At 31.7% G+C, this 26,970-nt stretch overlaps 3 protein-coding genes across 20 annotated transcripts in view; all 3 read left to right on the top strand.

Annotated features, from left to right (window-relative positions):
• Positions 1-12,159, top strand: part of Pde9 (phosphodiesterase 9) — a 136,177-nt gene extending 124,018 nt beyond the window's left edge. For all 16 annotated transcript variants that reach the window (XM_074117389.1, XM_074117386.1, XM_074117387.1 and 13 more), the window contains one exon: positions 772-12,159. In XM_074117389.1, the coding sequence (XP_073973490.1) occupies positions 772-1,025 (254 nt within the window). In that variant the 3' untranslated portion in view covers positions 1,026-12,159. The remainder of the gene's footprint in view (positions 1-771) is intronic.
• Positions 11,801-21,631, top strand: LOC141448781 (uncharacterized). Its single transcript, XM_074117403.1, has 12 exons — positions 11,801-12,159; positions 12,967-13,082; positions 15,730-15,790; positions 16,881-16,915; positions 17,571-17,616; positions 17,695-17,747; positions 18,231-18,267; positions 18,375-18,421; positions 19,255-19,285; positions 19,447-19,493; positions 19,821-20,015; positions 21,175-21,631. The coding sequence occupies exons 1-12, from the start codon at positions 11,946-11,948 to the stop codon at positions 21,298-21,300; spliced, it is 1,008 nt and encodes a 335-aa protein (XP_073973504.1). The 5' UTR covers positions 11,801-11,945; the 3' UTR covers positions 21,301-21,631.
• Positions 21,632-21,784: 153 nt separating this feature from the next.
• LOC141448782 (uncharacterized) overlaps positions 21,785-26,970 on the top strand; it is a 35,312-nt gene continuing 30,126 nt past the window's right edge. The window contains exons 1-2 of one of the 3 annotated variants that reach the window (XM_074117406.1): positions 21,785-22,762; positions 23,710-23,807. The gene's annotated coding sequence lies outside the window, so the exon portion shown is untranslated. Of the gene's footprint in view, positions 22,763-22,784; positions 22,959-23,709; positions 23,808-26,970 lie in introns of those variants that run through there. The other 2 variants (XM_074117407.1, XM_074117409.1) reach the window with 2 other exon arrangements.

Here is a 26,970-nt window from a genome sequence, read left to right as displayed (position 1 = left end):
CACTTACAGAGATTTGATGTTATGTGATTCAGTTTTAATATCTTTGTTAATTTTTTTTTCTATGAATGAAAAGTAATGTCTCTCATTTTCCTCAATTGATTAACCAGAACAGTATGCCAAAACGGGGGTGAAAGACAAAGGCCGAAATTATCTATATTTAGCGCACTTGGGACATTTGAGTCCCACCGTTGTACCGATTAATTAATTAAGAGAAATAGGAAGTAATATTAGTGGTACAAGGAAATAAGAAATGAGGCTCAATGAGCTCCTAACTCTTTTGTGTGGTTTATGGCGCAATTAGAACGTTACAAGAAAGTTAAATTGAACTCACGGAGCTCATTGAAGTTCTTTAATTTTCTAAAGTTTTGAGTTTGCCCTTTAGGTTATTCTTAACGCAGTATTAAATAGCAAATCCTTTCCTTCTTTTTGAGTCATTGTAGCCTTGATCCGGACTTATCTGGGAATATGACATTTATCCATTAGTCATTATAAATAAACATGCTGTTCGTTTAAATTTGTATAAAAATTTTAGGACATTTCCGTGAGCTCAAAACAATTCGTTCCTTTATCTTCTTTGCGCAGTCTCTTGCGCACCTGACCACTATAGTCCTCGCCAAATGAGTAACTGTTGATCTTGCATCAATTAACAAATATTTGTATTATATAAGGAGGCGTAAACACATTTTAAAAGATATTTTGAATTTGATAATAACTCATTTTTAATAATAATAAAAAATCTTCATTAAAGACATGAAATTAACTTGTGAACAGTTGGCGGTGGTGAGACTGAAGAATCAACTGTGAATAACAATCGTAAAAAGAACAAAGTACCTTGTACGAATGTTGACGGAGGGTCACCACATCGCCAACAGAAATGGATGGCATCGCTTGTACAATCGTTTAAAACGAAAAAGACGCCTGTTCAAACTTCGGTTAGCAGTAGCGGCGGAGGTGGTCATCATCAACATGATTCATTGCAGCATCTCTCTACATCACCGCCTTCCGCTCATCATAATAAATCGTAGTACTATTACTTCACAGAATATTTTAACAATTTATTTCTTTATTTTCATTTATTTTCTGTTTGTGGTAACTATTATTTTCAAAACAAAATAAAGCCAAAAAATTATATGATATACTGATAATCATAATACATTTACAATTGTTAGATAGTTCAAAAACCTGCTTGCTGTGTCAGATTAAATCTTGGGCATTTATAATTGTATTACTTGGTATTATGCGTAACATGGCTTAGTGGAAACAATGGAACAGTCTATCGTCTTATTTACGTTTGTGGGAGACAAGTCATAACTTTGAAGTTTTTAGTTTTCAATTTTGAGTCATAAAATGAACCGAGAATTATTAAGTCAAAAATGAAACTTTTTTAAGTAAATGTTTATTCCTTTTAAAAATATATAAAAACGTATGAATTGTGTAAATATATTTAAAAATACTATTTAAAATAAAATTTTTAGATTTTTACTGTTTCAAATTGTTTACCTTCTGTGAATTTAATTTTTAACTTTTCAACTTCTCTTTTTTTTCTATCGCGAATAAAATAATTCTGAAAAATCAAATTAAAGAAAGGACCAACTATAAAAACATTTTTAACTTTTACAATATGAAACATATTTTTATTAAAACAATAAATAAATAATTATAAAAAAGCCGTAAAAGTATATTAAAAAAAAGAGAATAAATTGTATGTGTTAAGAAAGGAAAATGTATCACAACGGGTTTAAGAATCTAGTCTTTAGTTTTATGGGAATAATTTTAAATTTAATTGAACCTCCTTCTTCCTTAAAATTGTTTATTTTCAAATAAAAGGGAGAAAAGGATGATCAAACTTCTTTGTTCACGCAAAAAAAAGTGTATTCAAAATAAAATAAAAGAAAATTAACAGAGAAACTCTAGTGTTCAATGTATTTTTTGAACGTAATTATAGTTATTAAGAATATTAAGAAGAATGTTTGAAATGGACAATCTTTAGGCTTAGATTTAGTAGAATGAAATGAAATAAATTGCATTTAGTAATTAATTATATATTTGTAGTAATTAAGTATTCCAAAAACTACAAAGAAAAAAAATCATTCTTTTGTAACAACTAAAATATCTTTGTTCTTTGGGCAAATAATTTGGCCCAACATCTAAATATTTATAATTCTTCCAGATATATATTATTAAAGTTCACTTTCCATTGAGTTTGTACTACTTACAAAACTATGCAAAAACACAAATTTGATAAAGTGTTGGAATTAATAAAAGTAGAGAAATGCATACCGTGTTTACAAGTGATTATTTTTGATTTGTTAATTTACAACATTATTCTCAAATTAAATATGAATTCTTCAAGTATTCACTGTTCCCTAGTTAGTGGAAAATAAAGTTTTTATCCATCCATGTTTCTTTCTAACTTTAATTCTAAATGATTTCGACAGTTGTTCCCTCTTTCACTTACTCACGATAGTTTGCCGAATCGACTCTTTACTACTTTTTTAACCTAATTATTCTCAATACTGAGGATTTAATTGCCTTTTTCCTGTAAACCCTATTTGAGTAACTTCCTCCAAATACTCAACTTTCGTTTACGCTCCCAAAAACTCAAGTATCCTCATGATTCTAGGCCTGCTCGTTCGTCTTTTCTTCCTGATTCCCAATTCAAAACTGATAATACATTCCAGCATTTTCAGCACTAAAGAATATTACATTTTTATTCCACATTTGAGCTCATTTCCACGTTTTCTACTCAGTAATGGATAGTCAACCAGCTGTTGTCCATTTCTGTAGATAGCAGGTTCATCTTTAGATAGTCATTTTACATCCATGTATCGGTACATATAACATTATACACACTCATATTTCAAATGAGATGTATCTTGTTCTTCGTTAGGTTATAACTCTTGAGATTAACCACAAACATAACTAACCGTAATTAAGTGTTCTTTAGCATCACATTCTTACCGCAGTGCCAATTCTTTCTTCAGGCAGCGGTAGATTTTGAGAGAACTACTTCTTCATATCATCCGAACATCTTCTTAATAAACCAAATAAAATTCAATACAGCTATTAAAACTTGACTAGTAAAGTTTTTGAATATAAATATGTATAATTTTGTATTTCTATTGTAATAAAATTGATATTCATTTGTCGCCTCTCAAAAAACATTGAATAACTCAAAGTTTTTGAGTGGCTTCTATTGCAGTTTTTAAATCCATGATTAAAAAAAATATATACATATATAGTAGTTTTTTGAATTAAGTAGCCACCTCCGTATTGTTATGTATTTATAGAGCTTTGGAAAAAGCATTCTAAAAGATATAGCTCATTCCTCATTTCTTAACATTTGTTCTGTTCATCAACAAACATAGAAAAAGCTTTTTTTCTGGTTTGTTTATTATTGGTTTTCACTAATAACCTTTTTAGAACTCTCCTCTGAATTTAGACATTTCTAATCTATTCTTAATCAGAATTAATTTTTACATAATTTTAAACTTTTATCTCAACATCATGAATAAGGTTTTCTTTATTTTAAATTAAATAAAAACAAAGTAAAACCTTTTGTTACAAATTTTTAAGAATTTAAACTAGAAAATTCTTGTGCCTTTTCTATTCCAACAAATATAAAATTCTAATAAAAATTATTAAATACAATTCACAAAGAATGTAATCATATCAATTTTTTATGACAGTTATATAAATTAATTTACAAAATAAATGCAAAATTAATAATAATTTATTCATTCTTTTTTTTTTTAGTAATATTGGGAAAAAAGTATTTTTCACTCTTCGAGATATAACATTATTTGGATTTTATAATTACTAAAGTTACAGATAATTATTAGTAATTGAAGTCGACCAACACGTAACTTAATGTGATCTATTACTTACAATGATAGAAATTTTTGCAAAATCGTACACAATTATTTTGATAGAGAGTCTTTGATTCTGTAATTTTATATTACTTACAATAAATTATCCCAGAACCAACTTTACTTATTTTTTTACAATGCACTAATCAATTACATAAGTTTAAAAACTGAACCTCTTATGCAAATACTGTTTGGATTAAATTTGTATGTCTTCATCTGACGAGCAATAATTGCTGTGTGGTAAACTACCGCATTAATATATTTAGGTTGTTTTCATGTTTTAGTTTAAACAATGTTTCTAAAGATTATTATTAATTTTTAGCTCATATAAAATAGCTTTCTTTGGTGCCAATTTAGACAGACAGCAAGTAAAATTTCTTCTTTCAGTTTTTTAGTTTCCTCCTGAATGGCGAGGAGTCTTACTTCTTTTGAAGATTCTGCTGACCGCACAGTCTTCCAGACATGAGATGTGAATCAACCTGAGTTTTTTTTCAGCTATTTATTGAGTTGGTACTGTGCCTGCGTTTGATCCAAATTCTGAATGCGGTTGTTGTGTTCCTTTGAGAGTATCCATGTGCTGGCATGAGTAAGATTACTCTGCACAGAAATAGGTCTTAGAAACGTTATTCTTCATGGCTTTAGATATTTCTCTTATATTAAGAAATTCCCACTTTAGAGATTGAAATTCTTACCTACTGCCTTTCATCTACTTCAAAGTTCATCATCATTCCAAGACCTTCCAAATGTTCCAATATATCTTGCATAGCTTCACGTTTCATCTTTTCTCTACCAATCGGTTTATTCTTTCTGTCACTAGCTTGCCATTTCCTATTGCGCTAAAATGATAGCTTACTCCTGATTGAATTCATTATTATATTTACTGAACCTCAGGGTAAGCTATTTACAAGTTTCTGTTTTCTGCTGTAGTTTTTCATCTGATGCATCTTTTAGAGAGATAGTCTAGAACCTCCATTGCAGGTGTGGTTTTACGTTGCTTACTGATTTATAGACTATTTATTACAGTTCCTGGCATGTATGAACCCCGTTCTCATTTAATGACTCGTTCAATTTTCGTTCCTTTTCTTGTTAAATTTTTTGGAGAGTTAGTTCATGGAAGCACAAATTGTTGATCTCTCCACATCTTTGTTTATTTATGATTATGATTAATTGAAGCTGGCAATTGACCAATTCTAGTACATAATGGAATAATGCGATGAATCAATTAACAATTGGGTTAAAAGATTAAAATTAATGTTTACTTCTCAAATTGATTCCAGGTCTTGGATGAATAGTAATGATTTCTTATAAACTGATTTTTACTTTTCGTTATATATTTGGAAATGATTGTTTCCAAGCTTCAGTGGACCCTTATTCCTCCTAGAAGATTTTTTTGATATTTTTGCAAATTGTGTAAGTTGAGACATGTAATACGTTCGAAAAATAATTGCGTTTTTAGTATTTCTTTTTTGGAGTGAAGTTAAGTTACTCTCAGTTGCACCTGACTACGCTTCTGATGGCTGAGCATTGTTAGAGCCAGCAGTGTGGTTTAAGAGAAGGACCCCATCCATTTCTCTAAAGGACAGGATGTATTTAAAAATGTATATATATATATTCTGTATATTTTAGGTGTTTAAACCGAGTAATTCAGGATGTGATGTCTTAATGAATTAGTATCTGAACCAAACAAACTCCTTTTAATCGATTCTTTTTAAAACAATTTGAAACAAAATTCTTTTTCAAGTTTTACTATTTGAAAAATACCAATATATTTTTATGCATTTGTTAGAAGTATGGATATATTTTTACAACAACTAGAATCTCTGAAAATTTACTTAGTTTAATTGTTAATGTATTGATAAAAGAGAAAAAGTTTGAAAGTCAATCTGGAGATTAATAGGTAAGGAAGGAAAGTTCACAAACATAAACGTAAAAACGTAATTTTACAAAACAGCGTCCAAATGATTTCAGGAACGCTGTTGTAATTCTGATTCTTCCTTTACGGTTATTGTTTTTTACCGCGATCACTTTCATGTATCAGAAAATGTTATGAAATAGTAAACCAGATTTTTTGTTTACTCTTATAGATGCATCCTTTCTTTACTAGGGCGTACTACTAGCTGAAAATAACGTATGTCTGATAAACAAGGTTTTTTGTTTGTTTTTTCGAAATAAGTACTTATTTTAACAGTGCTATCTCTTAGAAACTTGGTTTTGCTTAATTGATTATTTTTTGTAGAAGTGTTTATTATTTCTATTTCTTTATCAATTCTTTCTGATTTAAGAAAAAAAAAATGAATACAATTCTTGTATATGATTTAATAGTTAAAAAATATGGAATCATCTTTCATTATTTGTTAAAAAAAAATTTGAATGTTTTGGTGGTACAAAATACCGATGAGGGTGTTTGTTTCTGTGATTATTTGTACTGTTTAATTATTCAAATTCAAACTATTTTTATTATTCGCAATGACTTTATAAATTAATAAATAGACTCATCTGTATGCGAGATTTAAGTAGGTTACTTAAAAATGGAACCATAAAATAAATTCGTGTAACATTATGAGTTACTTGTTAGTATTTAGTGGAATCACACTTAAGAAATTAATTATATATATATACATACAATATATATATGGTAGATGTTATAAATAATTAATCGTAATTAGATGGATTTGTAAACTAATAGAAGTACCATAGTAGATGTGTATTTTAAATTTTATATGTATTTGTAAAATGCGGCCTCCGAAATATTCTTTGAATAAATATTTATATGTAAAAAACAAATTTAGCAACCTATTATTCTCTGTTTAATGTAATTATGATAAATTTTAATTTTGTCTTAATAGATTTACTACGTTGTTATTATTTAGTATTAAAGTTAATTAAACATCCTTGTTTGAGACATTACATGTCATGACATTATATTAATGCAAGAATAATTGCTTTTATGTAAATAATATGTAAGATTTATTTGTATATTTTTTCAACCTCAAAGCGAGCAAAACACAACATATTATAAGATCCAAAATGAAATAATTAGATTAAAATTTAGTGAAAAATATTTATTTTATTTTGTATTATTATTATTTTTTTAATTACTGCGCAAATGAAAAATCATATTTAATAATTTCTTCTATTAATATTGTACCTTTTTTTTTAGAAAAAAAAAAATGAATTAGCCTTAAAAATTCTCATATTTTCCTTAGGTGCAAACAAAACAATTCGACGCGGTTCGAACATTCGCAAAATCGCATAAATTCCGCGTTAATCACCTTTTGTGGTGTGCAGAACTTTTCAAGACGACGCTCAAACAAACATCATATAATGAAAATATACAACAAATTTTTTATCATTTTGTGATACACAGTACATTCTTTTCCTTTAAATTGATACAATTTATCGTAACCATAAAAAAGTATTAGTTATTAAATTGATACACTCGCATAACAACTACGTTTATGAGGTTCTTAAATGTCACAGTAACACATATGACAATCGCGCCCTTACCGAGTTCTTTTTTTATTCCCATCATAGAAAAAAAAATCAGTTTCAAAGATACGCGAAGATATAAGTTATAACCGCTGAGTTGATTGAAAAATTAATTTTTGTTCAAATCTTAAACTATAAGACTCTAAGGTCCACTGTAAAAAAAAATTATACAAATATCTTAAGGCTATATTGTCTATCACTTTACAATTTAACAATCCTTGGAAATTACAAGATTGGGAAATTACATGATGAATTAATAAAATTTTAATTAACGATCATGTATTTTTGTTCTGCAACAAAAGGAGATAGAAGCAAGAACAAGAACATAAGAAATGAAAGCCGCACTTACAAAACATTTAGTTTCAATATTTATATAATTTCTAAAATATTTAACCAAAATATAAATTTAGATGGAGAATTTTACTTAACTCTTACCCAGGGCAAAAATAAGCAGGCGGAATAAAATGCTGCATACTGGTAGATTATTTCAAAGCAACCGAGGTAGCTGTAGGAATATTTTTGTGCCCACATTTGTATTATCGGTGCTAGTTTAGATCAACGTGAAAAGAATTACATTTTTGTTAAAATAAATATATACTTTAAGCTTGTTTCCGCCCCGTCCAGGATTTTTAATTTGGTAGTTGGATTGTAAGCCATGGGAAAAAAAAGTTTTTTACTTTTACTACTGTATTTTCTGTACATAGATTTTTTTAAGGTCATCACTATACCAAATGTTTCTTTACCTTTTTACTTTTACTTAATGGTTCTAACTGTTTATGAAAAGAGGAATGCAAATTAAAAAGTGGTAAATTTATTCTGGATCTGGACGATTTTTTGCCCCTTTTTACAAAGGGGCAAAAAATCGTCCATATCTTACTTCCGAAATAGTTGAAGTAGAAGGGAAGCTCTGTTCTACTTGGGCTTTTCAGGACTAGTTCAAAGTAAGTGATTTGGGTTTAGAAAGTAAGGTTGTCCAGACGCCCTCTAATTTAAGATTCGCATTCCATACAACTTACGATTCTCAAGCAGAAATCGACTTCAAGTTACATACTCTTTTCCAAAATCGGAGTGCTTTTTGTTTTAAAAACATTAAATAATTATTACTTTAGATAAGTTCTTTTTCTTTTTTAATTGGAATTAGGGCGTTTCTTTAACAAGACAACTAAATCCTCACGAATCATCTCATAAAACGTCCTCAGAATTAGAAAATCCACATTTTGAGCTATTCTCTGATGCAGCTAACAATCCAGTCCTAGTTGATTTAACAAGACCTACTTTTTAGTAAAAATGGGCTGTTTAGAGGTTTTGTTTCCATTGATAGTTTCAGGGATCGGAAGGGCATCGAATCGAAGTTATCTTACAAATACAATTAAATTTTACAAAATAATGGGAAGTTTTTCTACAGACTGGCTCAATATGTCCTTACTCCTTACTCAGCAACAAACTATTTGTTGTTTGCAAGGTGGAAAATGACAGCCAGCACAGCATTCTTTAATTTGGATTTTTTTTTTATTTCCCATTCTTTCACAGTCTTAAGATTGTGTGCCGAAATAAAATCTAGCCAAACCCCTAAGATCATTCTGTAATATATTTATATTTTTTATCTTGTTCCTTTTTTTGGGGGGCTATTAATTAGATTTCTAACTCAGTTTGCTAACCTATTTTTAGTTATTATTGGGAAGACTCTAGTGGATGATTTTAGTGAACTAATATACTTGGTTTGTGGCAGTTAAATATTTTTAAACCATTCCCTTAGTGAATTAATAAATTAAAAAAAACAGTTTATATACATACGAACATTAGGATCGTCAGTGAAAAATTTGTACCTCATATTTTTCATAAAATGGAATTTTATATATTTTACTATTAAAAAAAAAAGTAAAAAAGAAAATGTGAAATATTCGTGCCAAAAAAAAGTTAAGGGCCTGACGTGCTGAAAAATGTTTTTATTAAAAAATATTTTAATGTAGGCCTATATTTATTTTTTATTTTCAGTTTGATTTTTAAAGATTAAAATTACTACTACCATTACGTATGCAACTAGCTGTTGAGTTACTTGTCCCTATCTTATTGTAATAATATACAGTATTATTTCGCCAAGAAGCCTATTTTAATGTTTCAAATTCAATTTTTTAAATAAGTTTGTAGTATAATATAAAAACATAAAATGTACGTATAAATAAAAATAAGATTGTTAAATAATAAGTAAGAATATTATTGTAAAAAATTATACATTGAATGTCAAAAAAGCTGTTATGTGTCTTAAATAAAAAGAAGAAAATAATAAAATAATTCGGTATGAATTTGAAATTATTTATATAAATATATTATCTGTATTATTGTTGGTAAGGAGAGATTATTAGATGGAGAATTGCCTTTAAGGTGAATTGATTCCAAGCAATTCGACATAGATTAAATCTCAGATATTCGGTGACAGAATAAAGATGTTAAATATCCTTGCCCTGTTCGTATATAACCACAAGGTACTATGCGCTGTAATATTATTATTTTAATATATAAAATGGGACTCGGGCCCTGTAGTTTTTTCGAAATAATTTAAACATTTACTTTTTACTCTTTTATTTCACAAAAGGAAATCTGTGCGATAGTTGTTCAGATGTAGTAGAGTAAGAGTAGTGGTAGTGGGGGATAGACTACTCTATTGTTTTTTATAAGCACTTCATGTATCCATATTTATACATTTATATACATGTGTGTTTTAAAGGTTTTAGCTATAGGACTATCTTTGTTTTGTTTTTATTGATATCTTTTAATTTCAATTTTTGATTTCCTTTGAATTTCATTCTTTTCTGAGTAAGAAAGGCGCACAAACGATCCTCAGCCAATGAATCTAGAAGCACTGAGAGTCACCACTCCGCCAAAAGTTATTTCTAACATTCCGTTCTTAATCCGGCACACTATGTAATGGATCTCATGCTATCACATTCAAAGATTGCTTAGTACGTAAAAAGCTCGTCCAATGAAGATCATCTAATAAGACATCAGACATCTAATAAGGGTTGTCAAGGAACACGCGGGATCACATTCAAAACAAGCATCCTGCAATCCACTTTTCAATTTTTTCCCCTCAGTTAATTTCGCCGGCATCATAACTTCCTCCATTAATGAATTAAATCATTATTCACGCATTTATTTTTCTTCTTGTGTTACTGTTGTTAATAATACCCATCCTCGCCTAAACCTCCTGCTATTTAGAACTCGTTAGTTACTTTTCTGTGGAACGCAAAAGGACTTAGCAATTAGACAAGCATCAGTCATATTGCTTCTCAATGATGAATAGAAGAGCACTTGTAAGAAACTCACTTTCGAGTTCTCTTTTACTTCTTAAGCCCAACTGCTTTTCACACAGGGCAGAAGCTCATTTTAGGTGATTACTACAACACAAAACATTCGTAAATTTAGATTCAGTTCCTTTCAGTCTGGTATTCAACAAACTCAATTCGTTGTCGGGATCATCACTTCCTTTCATGATTGCAAAAAGTGCTTAGACACATAAAAAACAATTCTTTCAATTCAAGGGCATCCTCAAATATACCTTCTACCGCAACAAATACCATCAGATTTTTTCGTCTGTGAAGAAGTAACCTTCATTCATCCTATCCATGCAGCCGTTCCCCAAGGAAGTAACCCAGTTCCTTAAATTAGGCTTAAATAGGAATAGCTGACATTCCTATTCACTCAAATACTTCAGTTTACGGACATCGCGATGGTTACTACTATTCTCTCACCCGACGCCGATCACGTCCAAGCGTTCTGCAAGCTCATATCACTTACCTTGAGTTTAGAAACAGTAGACATTACTTTATTTTACTCGCTCGAATAAGGAAAATACACTAATCCCTAATATCATGTTTTTTCTTTAAGATTATTACAAATTAACTTTGAAGTTAGTAAGAATGGAGAGTGAGTGATATTCTAGTGATAAGCACCTAGACGATGCAAGATACATAAACGATACTGGCTGTATGGCGAAAGCCAATGCCAAAAAAAAAACTCTTGACAAATTCTGAGATTTAAAAAAATGGAATTTAACAAGATTTTTGTATGAGACGGTGTAAGATGGTTCACTTTCAAATTTAAAATTTGAAAGAATTCTATTGTGTAAATGAAATGTTAACTAGAAACAAGTGAGTATAATTCAATTCAGTTATTTTCTAAGTTCTTTTTCATAGATTTAACTACATAACACACAGTAATCATAAACAAGCAGTAATCAATACTGATAAATTGTAAAGTGCAAAGTACGGACTGTACTTTAAAAGTGTTTGAAAAACAGTTTTTTCTTTGCTGTAAAATAACAATTTTCATATAATAATATTAATATTTTAATTTTATTAAAAATAATGTCAGGTGATTAATAAATAACTGGAAATTTCTCTTATAAATTGTTTCTAAAGTGAATTATTTTTAAGTAACAAGTGTTTTTCTCATTATAAGAGCCAGTGACAAAGCAATTCTTGAATGCATTAAATAAATTTGGTTCTGGACTATCAACCTTTCAACAAATAAAAAACCAAACTACTGGTCGCTTTTTATTCAGCAGTTTCTTGCTCCTGCTGAGGCTAAATGTACAAGTTACACTTACACCTAAAACAATATGTAATTTTCATTTTCGAGAAAACACTTTTACAAGAAGTGCAATACATTTTATTACATAGTACATTTTATTTTTACTTAAAAAATATGAGTTCCTGTTTCTCAAATAGTTTGAATTTTTCTCCAGTTGCGGCATCATCGCCAAAATCATTTTTAAACTCGATGGAAAATAATAATGTAGGAGGTAAGCAAAATTTTATTGTTTAAGAAAAAAAAAGGGTGCTTTTTATGAATTTCTGTTATGATAAAGTGAAGTAAAGGAGTACTTCATTGAAAAATTGTGATTTATCATTTTAGAAATTTAACATTGGAAACGAAATTTTGCCTAAGTTTTATTTCTTTATTTATTTTAGGCATTGTGTTTATGTGCAAAGGAAATTATATATTATTAAAGTAGGGTAAAATGTGTTAGGAAATTCTTCTTATCTAAATCTTCCATGTAGAGAGGCAACTATATGATATTTTATACCTATATTTTTTCACTTTAGGCGTGATTCTGTCACAAATAGGATTAAAGAAACTACATAAATTCAACCTCAGACACAAGGATTTGTAAATTTTTATTCTTCTTTTATAACTGGATAGTATAATGGAAGATAAGCCTAAATTTATGATTCCCAAATTTTTCAAAATTAAATTAATTTTGTTACATCCCAAATCCGAATAAATCAAACTTAAGTAATACGAAGACACGTGTGGAATTTTCATTCATATACCTCTCATTAATTTTCTTTTTACACCAGCAAACGTATTTTTATCTAAATTTGTGGGATGTTCGCAAACCCTTTTATGCGGAATTGTGTGCAGGCGGACTATAATATATTGGCGGTCTTCGATCTACCAATTACGTTCCAGGTGCTTTTTAAATTGTAATTGCACCAAATTGCTTCCAATATATGCGGTTACAGTTCACTTTTCGGTAAATGCTACTCCTTAATTGACAGATGTGCGCTGGGGTCAGAATAAAGTCTTATTTTTTATACTTTGGCAGAAAAAGAAATCATAGAATGTACAAGAAAAAAAGAAGAATTCAAGTCGCATGTAAGGATGGCCTTTCAGTTGGCACTGGGGAGTGTAGAAAATAAAATATACTACAGTGTACTACCAGTAAGTAAAATATTGATTACTCTTTATTAAATGAAATATTGTCATTTTTGCGATGCTCTTTACGTCGAATTCGTTTTTAGTGTTGATAATTAGTTGAATTGTTATTGTCAGAAGAAATGTAGTGATGTCATTTGTCGGTATTAAGTCATAAAAACGCCCTTATGGTAGCTTAGTAACTTCTTCAAAACCGCTTCTTCGCATCTTTCTTGGATGCTTATCTTACAAGTTCTTGATATTATGGTGTTAACAAGTGGTATCTCCAAACCTATTTTAAGTCGATGCAAGTAGGCTCTGGTTCTGCCAATTGAGGGTACTTTTATTAACTCTGAACTTCTTCTAAATCCTAATACTTTTTTTTTTGACAATAGCAAGTTAGGATTAGTATTACTGATTTTGGTCCAGAATTATTCTCATAGACCAAAATCAGTAAGACTATTGAATGTATAATTAGTTAGTTATTCACTGATTCGAATGTGAAATCAAACATATGAAGTGCTTCTTTTCTCATTGAAGGCAGAAGTAAAAGTAAAGTAATTGCCTAGTTTTTCAGGTAGGGTTTAAAGTCCAACGACCAATTAGGAGGATGGGGACGGAAACTCATACTATAAACAATTTTCTAACAAATGAAAAGTATTCTTATGCGGGATTCGAACTGGAGATCTCTCACTTATAAAGCGATGTTCTTGACCACTAGACCATCAATCGCCCCTGAAGGCTGAAATATTTTTGTGGTCGAAGAGATCGTTTGTAGTAAGAAAGTTCTCTTTTGTCACTAAGTACGTTTTTGTTAGTAATATGTGAAAGGTTGAGCAGATCATAAAAATATCTATAAAAAATCTGGTTTAAAACACTCTTAGGACTGTCACACTTCAATGCTAACTTCATCGGGAAATACATCATGGATTTGCATTCCTCGTCACTATACTCCCAGCTGCCGTGGCGCAAGTTTAAGTTCTTTTTTAATATTTTGTAAAACTTAGGCTGTGTAAGTTATTTTCTTTTTCTCATCCATTTTAAGAAGTTGGTGCCTAAACTATGTCTGCTGTGTGTGATATAAGTAGTTCCAAGATCATATCTAACCAAAGTTGATAGTTTAGATCTATTTTAATGATCTCAGTAATCCACATCGCCTTCGTAGTTTCAGACAATTCAATTTATTCGGCGACGGCTATGAGCCAGCGTAATAGAGGTTAATTCGAATTTTGATATCTCTAAGCTTAGCCAACTTCTCACAGACTTTCAGATGGAACTAGCTGCAATAATCATTTTTCTGACTGAGTTCGTTATATCGGAAATTTAATTAACTTATATAGTGTTACAGCTATTAGACCGAAACCTTTTTTGACTTTCTAGAATACTTGCAAGGCTGGTAACCTTTTTTTAAAGTGCTGGTAAGCCTTTTTCTTTCTTCCAGCAAGGGCGCTTGTTTATCATTGTAAAGTTTCTCCTAAGTTTTTCAGAACCTAGTTTCAATAGGTCCAAATATGACCAAAGTTCAATAGGTAACTACAGTTTAAATGGGCGTATATTATAATTTTTTCAAGCCTAAAGTACGTCAGATTCCTGAATTTATCCTTTTTTTTGTAATTCCTCTTGTAGAGCGTGATTAAAGAAAGAGAATGGGAGACTTGCAAATCCGAAGTCACCAATTTCTTTATTACCCTAACTGATACGCCAACCGTTTCTTTCGTGGAAACTAATATCTCCGTCCTATACTCATTAATTTTAAACTCATTGCCTTCATCACTCGTTCGAATTTTCGAAATGCTTTACAAGCGTGCTTTGGTATATTTTCAATTTTAGTTTTTTTTTTCATTCATTTCTTTCAGCAAGAGAAGTTTGATACATGTTAAACAGCAACTGCTTACTTAAAATATTTCAGGGCGCCACGGTAGCCGAGCGGTTAGAGGCGAGACCTGCGAAGCTAATATGTATTGTGGTACTGGGTTCAATTCCCGGTCTGAAAAAATAGGCGATTACTTTACTTTAATTTACTTTACTTTACTTTACTTTACTTACTTTACAGCAACTGTTTACTTAAAATATTTCAGTCCTAGTTTTGATTGAGGTTATTAGTAATACAAGACAATCTCCGTTGAGTGTTTTTCACAAGGTTTACAACACTATTGTTGTTTTAAAAGCGTTAAATAAAAGAAGTACTGACGTGAGGTAAGTTTTTTTATATGAGATTTCTCCTGGAACTCTGCTTTCGGGCTTTTTGAGTCCAGTAAAAAGGTTTATGCTTTGGCAGAAGTTTCCTAATTATACAGCCAGTCTTACTTAGCATGAAGACCCCTGCTTGCACAGTTTCCTTATTCTTCTTTAGTTCATTTCCTTGTCACAAAGTTACTTCGGAAGGAGAAGCGCTAGCCGCTACCACAAAATCATATTGAGGATTTCATCTAGTTCATTCGTCCGTCTCTCGCTGACTTTTATTCCGCACTGCTAGGTATCTAGAAAAGCTTCTACTATTCTTCTTAAGAATGCGTTTCCACAAACGTCAATAGACTGAAACTATGAAAACTGCTGACTCGTGGGGGCTTCACTAATTCCATAGTTACCATCTAACTGTTGGCTCAAATTAATTTAGAAAGTAAGGAATAATTAAAATTATTACTATTATATTTGGAATTGTTATTTAAACTAGCTAAAACAGGATGAAGAGAATTGTCAGCCGGAAGCTGCAGAAATAAAACGCAATCAACCAGGTAAATGATTTATTTTATTTCATGATGAAATGATTTTGTCGGCAATGGGTGGAAAAACACTTTTTTTGAAGACCTATTTCCTAATTATTTCGTTCTTTTGGAGCTCTTCATTAAGATTCTTTAGGGCTAGAAGTTATGTATTCTTAACCTTCGAACTGAAATACAGTCATTATGCCAGCAACATCTTTCACGAACTTCAAGGTGATCACTGATCGCATCTCATATAAGACCACATACTGTACTGCACCTAGTAAATCTACCATCCTTTACAAGTCAATGTTTGACATTAACTTTTGATTGATATATTTTTTTATTGATCTTTGTGCTGCGTTCACAAATGTAAGTTTTCTTCACTTTACTTTCTCCCATTCATGTAAGTTCTCTAACGTGTTGCGAAAATTCGGAAAAGATCCTCAACTTTATGGTTTGAGCTTAACCACATTATCAGTACACACTCAATCGCCCTAAATTTCTTCATCAATTCTTGCAGGTCTCCATTAGTTATGTATTTGTGATACATAGAGGCGTCTGTAGTTCTGTGAACGTCAAGATAAGCTGCACTTCTTTCACATGTTTATGTATTTACTTACAATCAATTCAAGAAAAATTTAAAATTTTAATGAAATTGTTTTAAATTGAAGTCAAGAGGGTTCTGAATAGTGAATTTGACCCTGAGGCTAGTGGGGCCCTAAGTAAGCTACCTTCCAAGGGTAAAAAATGGTGGGTATCCTCTAGAATATCCGCCTGCCGCTAGATCTTTGCTTCTGGGATCGAAAGTCCAGTCCTTGTCCAGTGTAAGACATTTTTAACATGGGTCAAATTATTATTATTATTATTACTATTATTACTATATCTATGGTGCGATTTTCACTACAGGGCTCCAACATTGCTAAAACAATTTCACCATGTTCCTTCCTATATAAGAATAATGTCAATTATTGAAAACCAATCTAAATGTTTGTTTATCAAATTATTCGTCCGAAGAAAATCACAACTATGAAAACAATAGGAAGCTTTGCATGTACTTTGTAGATGTATTTATTTATTTATTCCGTTGGTAAAAACTTATTTTTATTCTATTTATTTGCAGAATTATCAGCACTTAAAGTGGATGAAGGGGATGTGGTGAGTGCTAAGATTAGTTATTTCATGGTTATTGTTTTTAAATTCGATCTTTAAATTGTGAATCCTCCAATTGTGATACAATTCAACGGAACGAGAGAAAATAAATGTCACTGAAGAATTTTTCCTTTAGCCTGAAAAATTAATATTTTTCATAGCCTACCTCAATCTTAAGGATAAGGACAGAATCCTGCCCACCTAATTTCTACTTTCTACATCCTGGAAACTTTTCGTTATCCTAACGATCCCTAAACCAAGATAATCTAACTCACCACCTTCTTCTTACACCTTGCTGTTTGTATTGTAAATGCTGCTTTTTGTGTAAGCAATGAATCAATGCACTTAGCCCTAAAAATCCCAATCATGAGATCTGCTACATACCGCAAATCCCATAAATCCCTGCCTAATATCTTGAATCCTCTTATTGCCCAGCTATACTCCCACTATTCCTTCATGTAGGCTGAAGAGACTTGGGTTTAAAACCTGTTTGGTTAACAGTGATTATGAACTAAAACAGTATTTGCCTAAGAATCACTATCACTAAATACAAGCATAAGTGATAGTTGCATTATGGAAAAAAATAAGAATAGATAATAAGATTTTTCTTATATGTAAGAGTTTATTTTTACTACTGCTACTAAATTTTCTTGAACCTTAGGACGAAGAAAATGGTGAGCCTGGTCGAACCAAACGCCGCCAACCAGGTACATAATATATTTTAATATTTTGTCATCCATGATCCTGTTCAAATTACTATTTATTTATTTTTATTTTTTTTTCAGAAAGAGCTGTAAAGCGAAAAAATGTACTTGGAAGTAACATCTCTGCTCACCTGGTAAGTTTTGTACTTTTTAGTCGACAAATTTTAAAACAAAGCGTTTTTTAGACAAAACTCTTCCTTTTTGCTTCAATCAGTGCGATTGCTAATCATTTGGAAGAAGTGGATAACAAACGCTAATTTTTGAATAAGTTTTTTGAGTAATTACGACTTTGCCAACAAACGAGGCAATTGTTTTCGGCTATTTACTTCTGGCAACCAATGCATTTTGACATCTCACAATCATATAATATATCGCAAAAGGTGTACGTAGCAACCTTGTGCGATTGCGTGTTACGGAATCATGTCCCCATTTGCATCGTGATAAAGGAGTTGACATTAAACCGTCATTTGACTGTTTGCTTGTTTGGAACTTTAAAAAATGGATATGTGGTAAAAACTCAATTTTGCTAAGCTTAACACTTCTATAATTGACCCCATTATGCAGATCAAAAGAACGTACAAGTAATCAGTAAAAATTATATTTTCAGTTTGTTCCAGGTTTCAAGATCTTCAGGATTAGCAAGGTCAAGTTCCAGTAAGTCTTTTTAGTAATTTGATGAAATCCACCATATTGAATCACGAATATTTTTTATTGAAGTATACGATAAATATTTAATAAAATGTATTTAAATAATTTTTCAGAATTGTGTGCACAGATAATGGATAAGATGAGCGATGCCAGGAATTTGGTGAGCAATGCATTTTATTATCATTATTATTATTATTATTATTATTATTATTATTATTAGACATTTTTAACATTTTGGTTCAGATTTAGATAGGAGACCCAGATTAGATACTAAGTGGTTAAGAGTGCGGATTAGTAAGTGGGAGATTCCTGTCAGGATAGATCCTGGTCTCGGGGAAGCTAATTTTAATTAGATGGAAAAATATTAACGATAATAAAAAGATTTTTCTCCCTTCAATGGCCTCATTTGTTAGGATGGTGAGCAGCGTGTGGGTGTATGGTGACATACTCGGATCTCACTGTTTCCAAAGCGATGCTCCTGTTTTTTATTCGTAAGTCCAAAGACCCACAGTTTGTTTTTGTTAAATGGGAGTCGTGCTCCAAAAGGATATCAACCAACTAGAGGCGATCCAGTCCCGTTACATTAGGTATACTTCTAGAAGTTTTTCATCTGGATAAAGTGAAGGTTACCCTTCAATATTGAAGATATTCATGACGAACTTTCTCCTTTTTAAGCAGACATTAGATGGTGTAATTGCCTAACCTGACTTCTGTTACTATTTTCATGGCTAGCTCGCAGTTTGCTGGCACCAATGGCTTTAGATGTTATATTTCAAATTATATGCGTATATTTGAGCAGCATTATTTCAAATGGAATAGAGGTGTACGAACTTTCACATAGCCGGCTAGCTGTTATAAAGGACGTTATTCAAATTAATTATTTTTATATCAATCATTATTGTTTTTATTATTTAATAGATCTATTATGTTTGATGTTCCTTCAGCTTTCTGCCGTTGTTGATACGAGTGAAATAAATATATTAATTTTTTCAGGCTTCAACTTCTTCTGGAGCAGTGCGTTCCAGTGAGTAAGATTTCTTTTTCGGAAAATAGACTTTGGTTTTTATACTTATTTTTTTCTATGATTTGAAAGGGGTATATGACCTAGATAATATTTATTGAAATGAATGAAGAGAGTTTGAAATATTTTAATTAAGTGATTTTAATCATAAATTAACTTTGCAGAATCATCAGCGCTGAAAGTAGATACTAAGTGCGATACAAGGAATTTGGTAAGCAGTGCTCTCTCCTTCTTTATATCTATACATGTATAGATGTATATATGTATATACTTTTTTCCCCTAATATTAATTACTTCAATCATTTATCGGAAACTGTAAAACCTGTAATGAAGTTTGTTATTTGGTACCGAAAGTAATGCAATAAATTATCTAACAGAATTGCCACAAGTATTGAAGATACACTCAGAAATACGTTTGTAATGAATGAATCGTTCGAACTCTATGAATGATTTAAATTAGTTATGAGACAATATGAAGGCCTAATTAATGTTGAATAATTGTGATTTTGTAATCTATTTATTGTTTTATTATTTCTAGACTCCAGTGAAACGAGTTGATTATAAGATCGCCTCTGTTACGCCAAAACCTAACTTGAAATCCGAACCTTCCATTCTGAGAAAACCAAAAGCTGGAGAAACGGTTATCTCAATGACTGGCAGCCCTCTTTTAGTTTCGTCATTTCAGGGACCAACGCAGATACCACAGCTTTCCATACCCATTGATCAAGAACGGGTAATTGAATAAATATTTTTTAATTTTAAACTCGATGTACTTGTCGCTGACGTGAGCAACCAGAGATTCAAAGCTATCCGTACAAATCTTCTACTACGGAAAGGAAAGATAGGCGTCTAGTTTGGCCATCCCACAAAAATCAGGAATGAGTTCACTAAGAAACTGTGATCTATTGTTTCAAATACAAGATTGCTTCTCATATCTTCCATCCTTTACGGAAATATCAGTTTAGTACGAAAGTATTTATCAAGTTTTTCCAAAAAGGGCCATCTTTAACCAGTCCTTGCTAGAAGGCTACCTTGTTGTAGGAATGATTAAAACAAAAACGTCTTTATGAAGATCTTTTAGGTCGTCGCGATAAAAAGGAGACCTTGTCTTAAAGCTGCTGCTTCATATGCAGTGTTACGTAAGTCATTCTTCTGCAGTTTTCTAACTTCTCATTAAAGCACAAAAAAGTAAATGCCTATTTTTTCAGGCAGGCTTTACGTCCAATTACCGATTTGGTATAGTGGGTGGAGGCAAACATATTTTACTGTAAATTTTGTTTATTAACCATTGAATAAAATCTAAGCCCTAGAACGGGGATCGAACCCTGTTCCACAATACATGTTAGTTTTGCTGGCCTCGCCTCATACCTCTCGGCCTCTTCTCATCATTTTCTCCGATAGTACACTTAATTTCTAAATTTTATTAACCGCTGATTAGCCTTAATTAGAATTTCAACTAGCCTTGCTAAAGTATTCTTAATGAAATGAAAAAGATCATCAAAGACGAGTTAATGAAAAACCTATGTTTACGAAAGAAATCATACCAAAAATGAAGTTACCTTCTGCCAGCTGCTTAATCACAACTGTCTTTTTCAAACACAACTCTTGGCTATAATGTACTCTTTACTCGTAAGTCGGTATATACGAGTCAGATGGGTTAGATTGGTCTGCAAGTTTTGACGTTTCTTAAAAAATTACCAAATTATCAGTTTATTACCGTTACCAGTTACCAAATCACCACTTAATTGCAAGTTACCAGTGTACAAGTTAAATTTATTGCATTAGCTTTTTGACTCCAAAATTATCATTGATCTCAACTGAAACTTAGATAGCATTCAGTAATATTTCCAATTTAATAAAAAACAGAATTAACCAAATCTTTTTAATTGCAGGTGCTGACAGTGCTTGGTAGGGAGAGTTTGGATGTAAGTAATTTCCCTTGTGTGGATCCTTTAACTAGGGCACGACTGGCGAAACTCCATAATTTCTTAGGACAGGTTCTTGAAGATAAAAATTAAAGCCATCATAGATTTATTTTTTTTAAGTACGTTATGAAATCACATTAAGTGTCAAAATATTTTGTAAAAATAAACTAGTTAAATAAAGTTAAGAAAACATTCGCAAATCAAAAGCAAAGGATAAAAAATCTAAATGTCAAGAAATGTTTGCTACCAAAAAAAAACTACTTTTATTAAAGTACTGACCAATTTCGATTAGTTTTTTAATGTTTAATCATTTTTGAAATATACCTACTAGAAATTTAATTATTTTAAATAGTAAAACAAATAGTAAAAAATAGTGAACTTCATTTTAGTTAAATCTATTGGACATGATTTTTATTTTGTGCCCCTTTAAATTGAACCCTTTTTAATTTTTATATGGATAAATTTATTATTTAAATGAAAAAAATATAAAAAGAGTTAAATTTTGTGAATGTATTTTCTATTTGGTTTCTGAATTAAAAAATTGTTGAGTTTTATTAATTTTTATTTTTTGATTCAGTTAAGTCTTGAGTAATAAATAAGTAGAAATTTAATGCTATTTGTTTATAGGCTTCTGCAAATGTGATTAAAATAATAAATAAAAAATAACTGTATCAGTGGTCCGCGAAAGAAGGTGTTCCATTGTTGCTGGTAGAATTATCACATTTCCAGATATCCGACGAATCTCATTCTGAAGGTGACGTCAATGGTCACCTGAGGATTTTGGGCGCTGATGTGTTTTCCTCCTTCGACTGCATTAGTAGTATAATTTTTACATTTTAATCCTTGGTTCATTTTGGTTGGAATTGAGCTTTGAGGATCCCTACAAAAAAATATTTTAGCTAATGTTTGGTCTATTTATGAACAACATTGGTATTCCAAAATAATAATTTTGATTTTGTTGATTAGGGAGTGATAGTGTAATAAAAAATCTATAACGTCTCTGAAGTGTCAGTATCGTTTTACAAAGTGTAACATATAAGGCGTTAATGCGAATGAGGTAGAGTTTCTATAGGTACTTTAATATTGCGACTTGTTGTGTAGTTAGTTTTTGCTGCTTCACTTAAGGGCGCCAAGATCCCTGAAGAAGTGGCTACTTCTACCCTTTATGGGAATTCGTTGAATATTTGATTTAAGTTTTCGATCAGGTGACAATGGAACTTTTCTAAGGTTTATTCTTAGGTTTTCCTTTAAAGAATGTTTTAATCCCCACTACTTGGCTACAAAAAAGGATTAATTAATTAATTTGATACTACAATAAGTTCAATATTCAAAATTTTTGGCAAGTTGCTAAAGAATGGTAAAACGAACTGTATTCAATAAATTACAATAAGTCCCGCGGCCACAAGTGCATCAGCCACAAGGTTAACGCAAGGTATCTGGAATGATGAAGGTTAGGATAAAGAGGAAGGCTTCATGGAATTATTTATGTTTTGTTTTTCTACTGGTAAGAGGAATTATTGCGATCGTCTTGATTTGTACGAGTTTCCTTCCACAGGTAATAATCAATTGGAGGTTTCTAATCGAAAAATGTAGTTTTTAGAAAATGCTGTTAATGTGTATGTGCTTGTATGTGAGAATATATTTCAAGAAGGAAGTACAATCTAATGAACTTTAATCTTTACATTATGTTAGTTCTACCCCGGAATCTGTCTGTGATTTAGCGATCAAATGATCTCACCTCATAGCCGAAGGTAAAAATATAGTTTTACAGTTTTGGAAATTGTCTCAAAATTGCTTGTACAGTTTTCTTAAACTAATTTCTACACTATTAGTAGTTACATGTTGATGTATAATTTCCTTTCTTTCTCTCCTCAAAAAAATTCTGTAGGAGGGTTTTTTGGCTGTGCTTCCTTTTGTAGAGCCATCCCAGGGCAATGAAGAGACTTATTACTAGAGGGGAACGAGTTTTATTTTGGTTTAAGAAGTGGTTCTGGAAAGTGATTCTTCCTTTAAAAATCCTTAGCAGAGTGGTGCCAAATTAAATTGAGTAACAAATTGGTATCCACTAGGAACTGTCATAAGAATATTGTTAGCGTTCACACCATATTTTTGGTTTTTAGTTAATTGAAACAATGATTATTGTTTTAAAGATATTTTTTAATAAATATATTCCAAGTGTGTGAAGTTTTTTCTCCAAAACTTTTCCTGGTGTTTCACTAACATTTAGGTTGCAACTGTGAGATTGACATTTCTTGAATTTGAGTTATTTAATTTTAGAAAAGATGGAAATTTTATTTGTAGCTGTAGTAGGTAAGTTAGGGAAAAAATTTTTGAAATTGAATTTATTTTTTTGTTTACTTTGCTTACTGATGACTATATGAGGCTTTTGTCTTTGGTGTCCGATTCTCATTTTAAGTCGGAACCAGAAGTTTGTCTGTGGATTCACGTAGTCATTCACTTTTACCTGCGACTTTTTCTATCTCTCTTGTTTTTTTTTTTCAGTTTTTTTGGACCTTTTTTCTTGGAAATTGGTGGCGCAAACGGAAGACAGCAGGCAAAGTAGTACCGCGTGTCGGCAGTTGGGCCTAGAGAGAAGGTAGGTTTGGCGGGAAAGTTATTGTTTACCGTTGTGTGAGGGAAGGAGGATGAGGTAGGAGTATGTGTTTGTGTGTGTAGAAGAAAGGAGTTCTACACAGGGGTGTGGGGGTCTATCGGACGTGTGGGTGGCAGAGATCGAAATTCCGAGGGTGGGTTTTAGGTTGGTTGGTTGGCGAGTAGCAAGCACACTCAGTGGGTCCGTGTTGCCGGCAGAGGTCCGACATTATATATATATATATATATATATATATATATATACACAAAGACAGTTGAGTTGGCTGCGAAAGGGTGTGAGGGGCGGCAAAAAAGCCGAGGCGCCTGGCGTATAACTCCCTACTATATACCTCCTCTTCACTTCTTCATCATGCTCATGGTGTGTAGCTGCCACTAGTACCAACCATCGGGCTGTGGCGGTCGTTGCCTGTCTGTGTGTGAGTAATACGCGTTGTACTCAAGCCCTACCACGGAGCGGAGGAAGGGCGTCCTGGTGTAGTACACTGTAGAAGAGCGTTGGGTAGAGCTTCACTAATGACGGGAGTGTGAGGCTGCAGAGTACGGTGTACTGGGGGCGGCTGGCGCACTCACACAGAGTGCCACAGAGACTCCGACACGGCCTGTGCAAGACTGGAGAGTGAGGTGGGGAGGTCACCCACGGCCCTCTCTACGCCAGCCAACCAACAAACCCATCTAAACTACCTCCACAAAATCCTTTACCCCAACATACTGATCAACAAAGATAATTTCACTTTGTTTTCCATTTTTACTCAATTTTTAATTTTTTTTTCGTAATTTAGCCTCAATCATGAGATTTTTCACATCACAGCCTCTGCATATTAAGTCATTACATAATTATTACTTAAATTTAAATTTGTAGACCCTATATCTTGAAAAGTAGCGACTTAAATTAACTAAACTCTCGAGTACGCTTGTTTACTTTCACAAAATTAACCTTACAAAATGCAACGTTGCACCTATCACATGAAATAGAAAATTAAACAAAAAAATACTGCACAAATAGAAAATTAAAACAAATCACGTAAACGTAGACCTAGCCGTCATTAATCGCGACTTAGTTTTGTCCCTTTGAGCTAACTTCCTCTGAACCTATACAAACAGCAATTTGCTCACTACCAAGTACTGGCCAAGATGAGTTCCGGAATTACGACTCCAGCTTTACTTCTCTTCACTCTCGTGTGAATCGATTCAATTCCAAAAGCCTAACTTTATCCAAAAACTTATTATAGGGTACCTAAACCAGATAAAACATTTGAATTTTGCTCTTTGGGTTTTGCTGCTAACACACTTCTCAGATTGATAACCACTAACACACTTAAAACCAATCGCTGAAATACTTTTTGGAATCAATGGGCCTCAAAACAGATATTTTCGATGGATTTTATATCCAAAATCGGAAAAACTTGGATCGGAATACTTTGCTAACTCACATGTGGAAATTAAGGAAAGGTAAGAGAAAGTAAGTTGGCATACTAATACGTAAAATCAGAATCGAAAAACAGGGGGAAAAAAGTTATATCTATCAGAAAACTGAAATTAAGGAATCGTATAATTGTATAAAAGCGAATAATAAATACCAGACCTGCAATCCCTATGATGCATACCTTATAAGTATTCCTTTCCTCCCGATTATGAGGGATGAAAGTTGTATTAGGTTGGATAGGCTTTCTGAGCAGGATAACAATCGAAAAATGATTGTATGCGTGAACTAGTGGTGCATAAATACATTTTTCTCCAGGACGACAGCATGCGGAGGAAGCCTCAATTAAATACCCCGCAAGAAAGTACCTGTCTGTTAAAGACTAAGGAAATGGTTCGGACTTGTTTTTAACAGGATGGTCTGTATGTTTTTAAATAGTGGGTCTGTTTAAATCTGTGCTGGTTTGTCTGTAATGTGTAATTTTAAATTATTGTCAGTATGGATGCGTGAAAGTTGATTATATTTTGTTTTCATTACTCCTTAAGTAGTTATACAAGTCTGGGTAAATGTTTGGGTAATTCATTACAGTGTTTAAGTTGATTGGAAGTGGACAGTTGGTCGTTTTAAGGTTAGATTTCAGTGAAATGTTTGGTTTTTACAAACTGTATATACTGTCAGTAAGCATTAAATATGACTGTGAATATATTGGTTTCGTGACCATAAATTGTTAAACTTAGGATGGAAGATTTGCGAGGAATCGGTCAAATAAAACAACTCATCTCTTTGCCAACGTTTTGTAACTCAACAGTTTTTTGTAACTCAACCAACCCGCATAGCCACGCCCTGGAGAGGACAATATATTTGTCGAAACTTTGGCAAAAGATGAGTTGTTTTATTTGACCGATTCCTCGCAAATCTTTCATCCTAAGATTAAATATGACTAAATTATTGGAAAATGTGTGCAAAAACATGTGTATTAGTAGCACCTTGAAAATGGATCTATTGTGAGTATGCACTCCTCATTCTTTTTAAGTTTTTGTTTAACTTTTTTAAACGTGTCCGTCAAGAACGGAATTGTAGTTGGACAAAAATTTTAATGTCACAAAGCCTGCATAGTTTTATAAATGACAGTCATAACCAATTTATCTTAGACTATGCATGAATTTATATAAATGAACAATATGCGTTTTTATTTTCAGAAAATCAATTATATCTCGAAACTTTTAAATTTCAGCTTGAGTTAATGACCTAACAAGAAAATATTAAGTTTAAAAAAATTCAGTTTTTGGTGTTTTTTTGATGAGGTTTTTTTAAATTGCTTATTCCGTTAATTCATCAAACACCTATGAGAGAAAAATTGTTTAATAAATTTTAGAATGCATTAATTAGTAAATAATTAGCAATTAAAAATTGACAAACTAAAATTAAGAATTGAATATGTGAAATATAATCGATTTGAATAGCCAATAGAAACGCCAGCTTATAATAGATTGCCACGCCCCCATCAGACAGTTCACGCCTTTACCAATGAAATCTTCACTGGACAACATACAAAATGGAGCACTTTTTTCAATATTTTTTAGTTCGTTTTACTGCCTTTGTGAGATAAATTTTATACCTTTTATGTTGAACTTTTTAAACTGAAAGTTTTGTTAAGAAGATAGGATAGATTTGTATTTATAGTTTCTTGTTCGTATTAAAATTATATTCACGTAACACATCCATCTATT

Source organism: Rhodnius prolixus, unplaced genomic scaffold (genome assembly GCF_049639745.1).
Source record: "Rhodnius prolixus isolate KJV_2025 unplaced genomic scaffold, Rpr scaffold_2, whole genome shotgun sequence".
Lineage (NCBI taxonomy): Eukaryota > Metazoa > Arthropoda > Insecta > Hemiptera > Reduviidae > Rhodnius > Rhodnius prolixus.
This window is presented reverse-complemented; position numbering and strand designations above follow the sequence as displayed.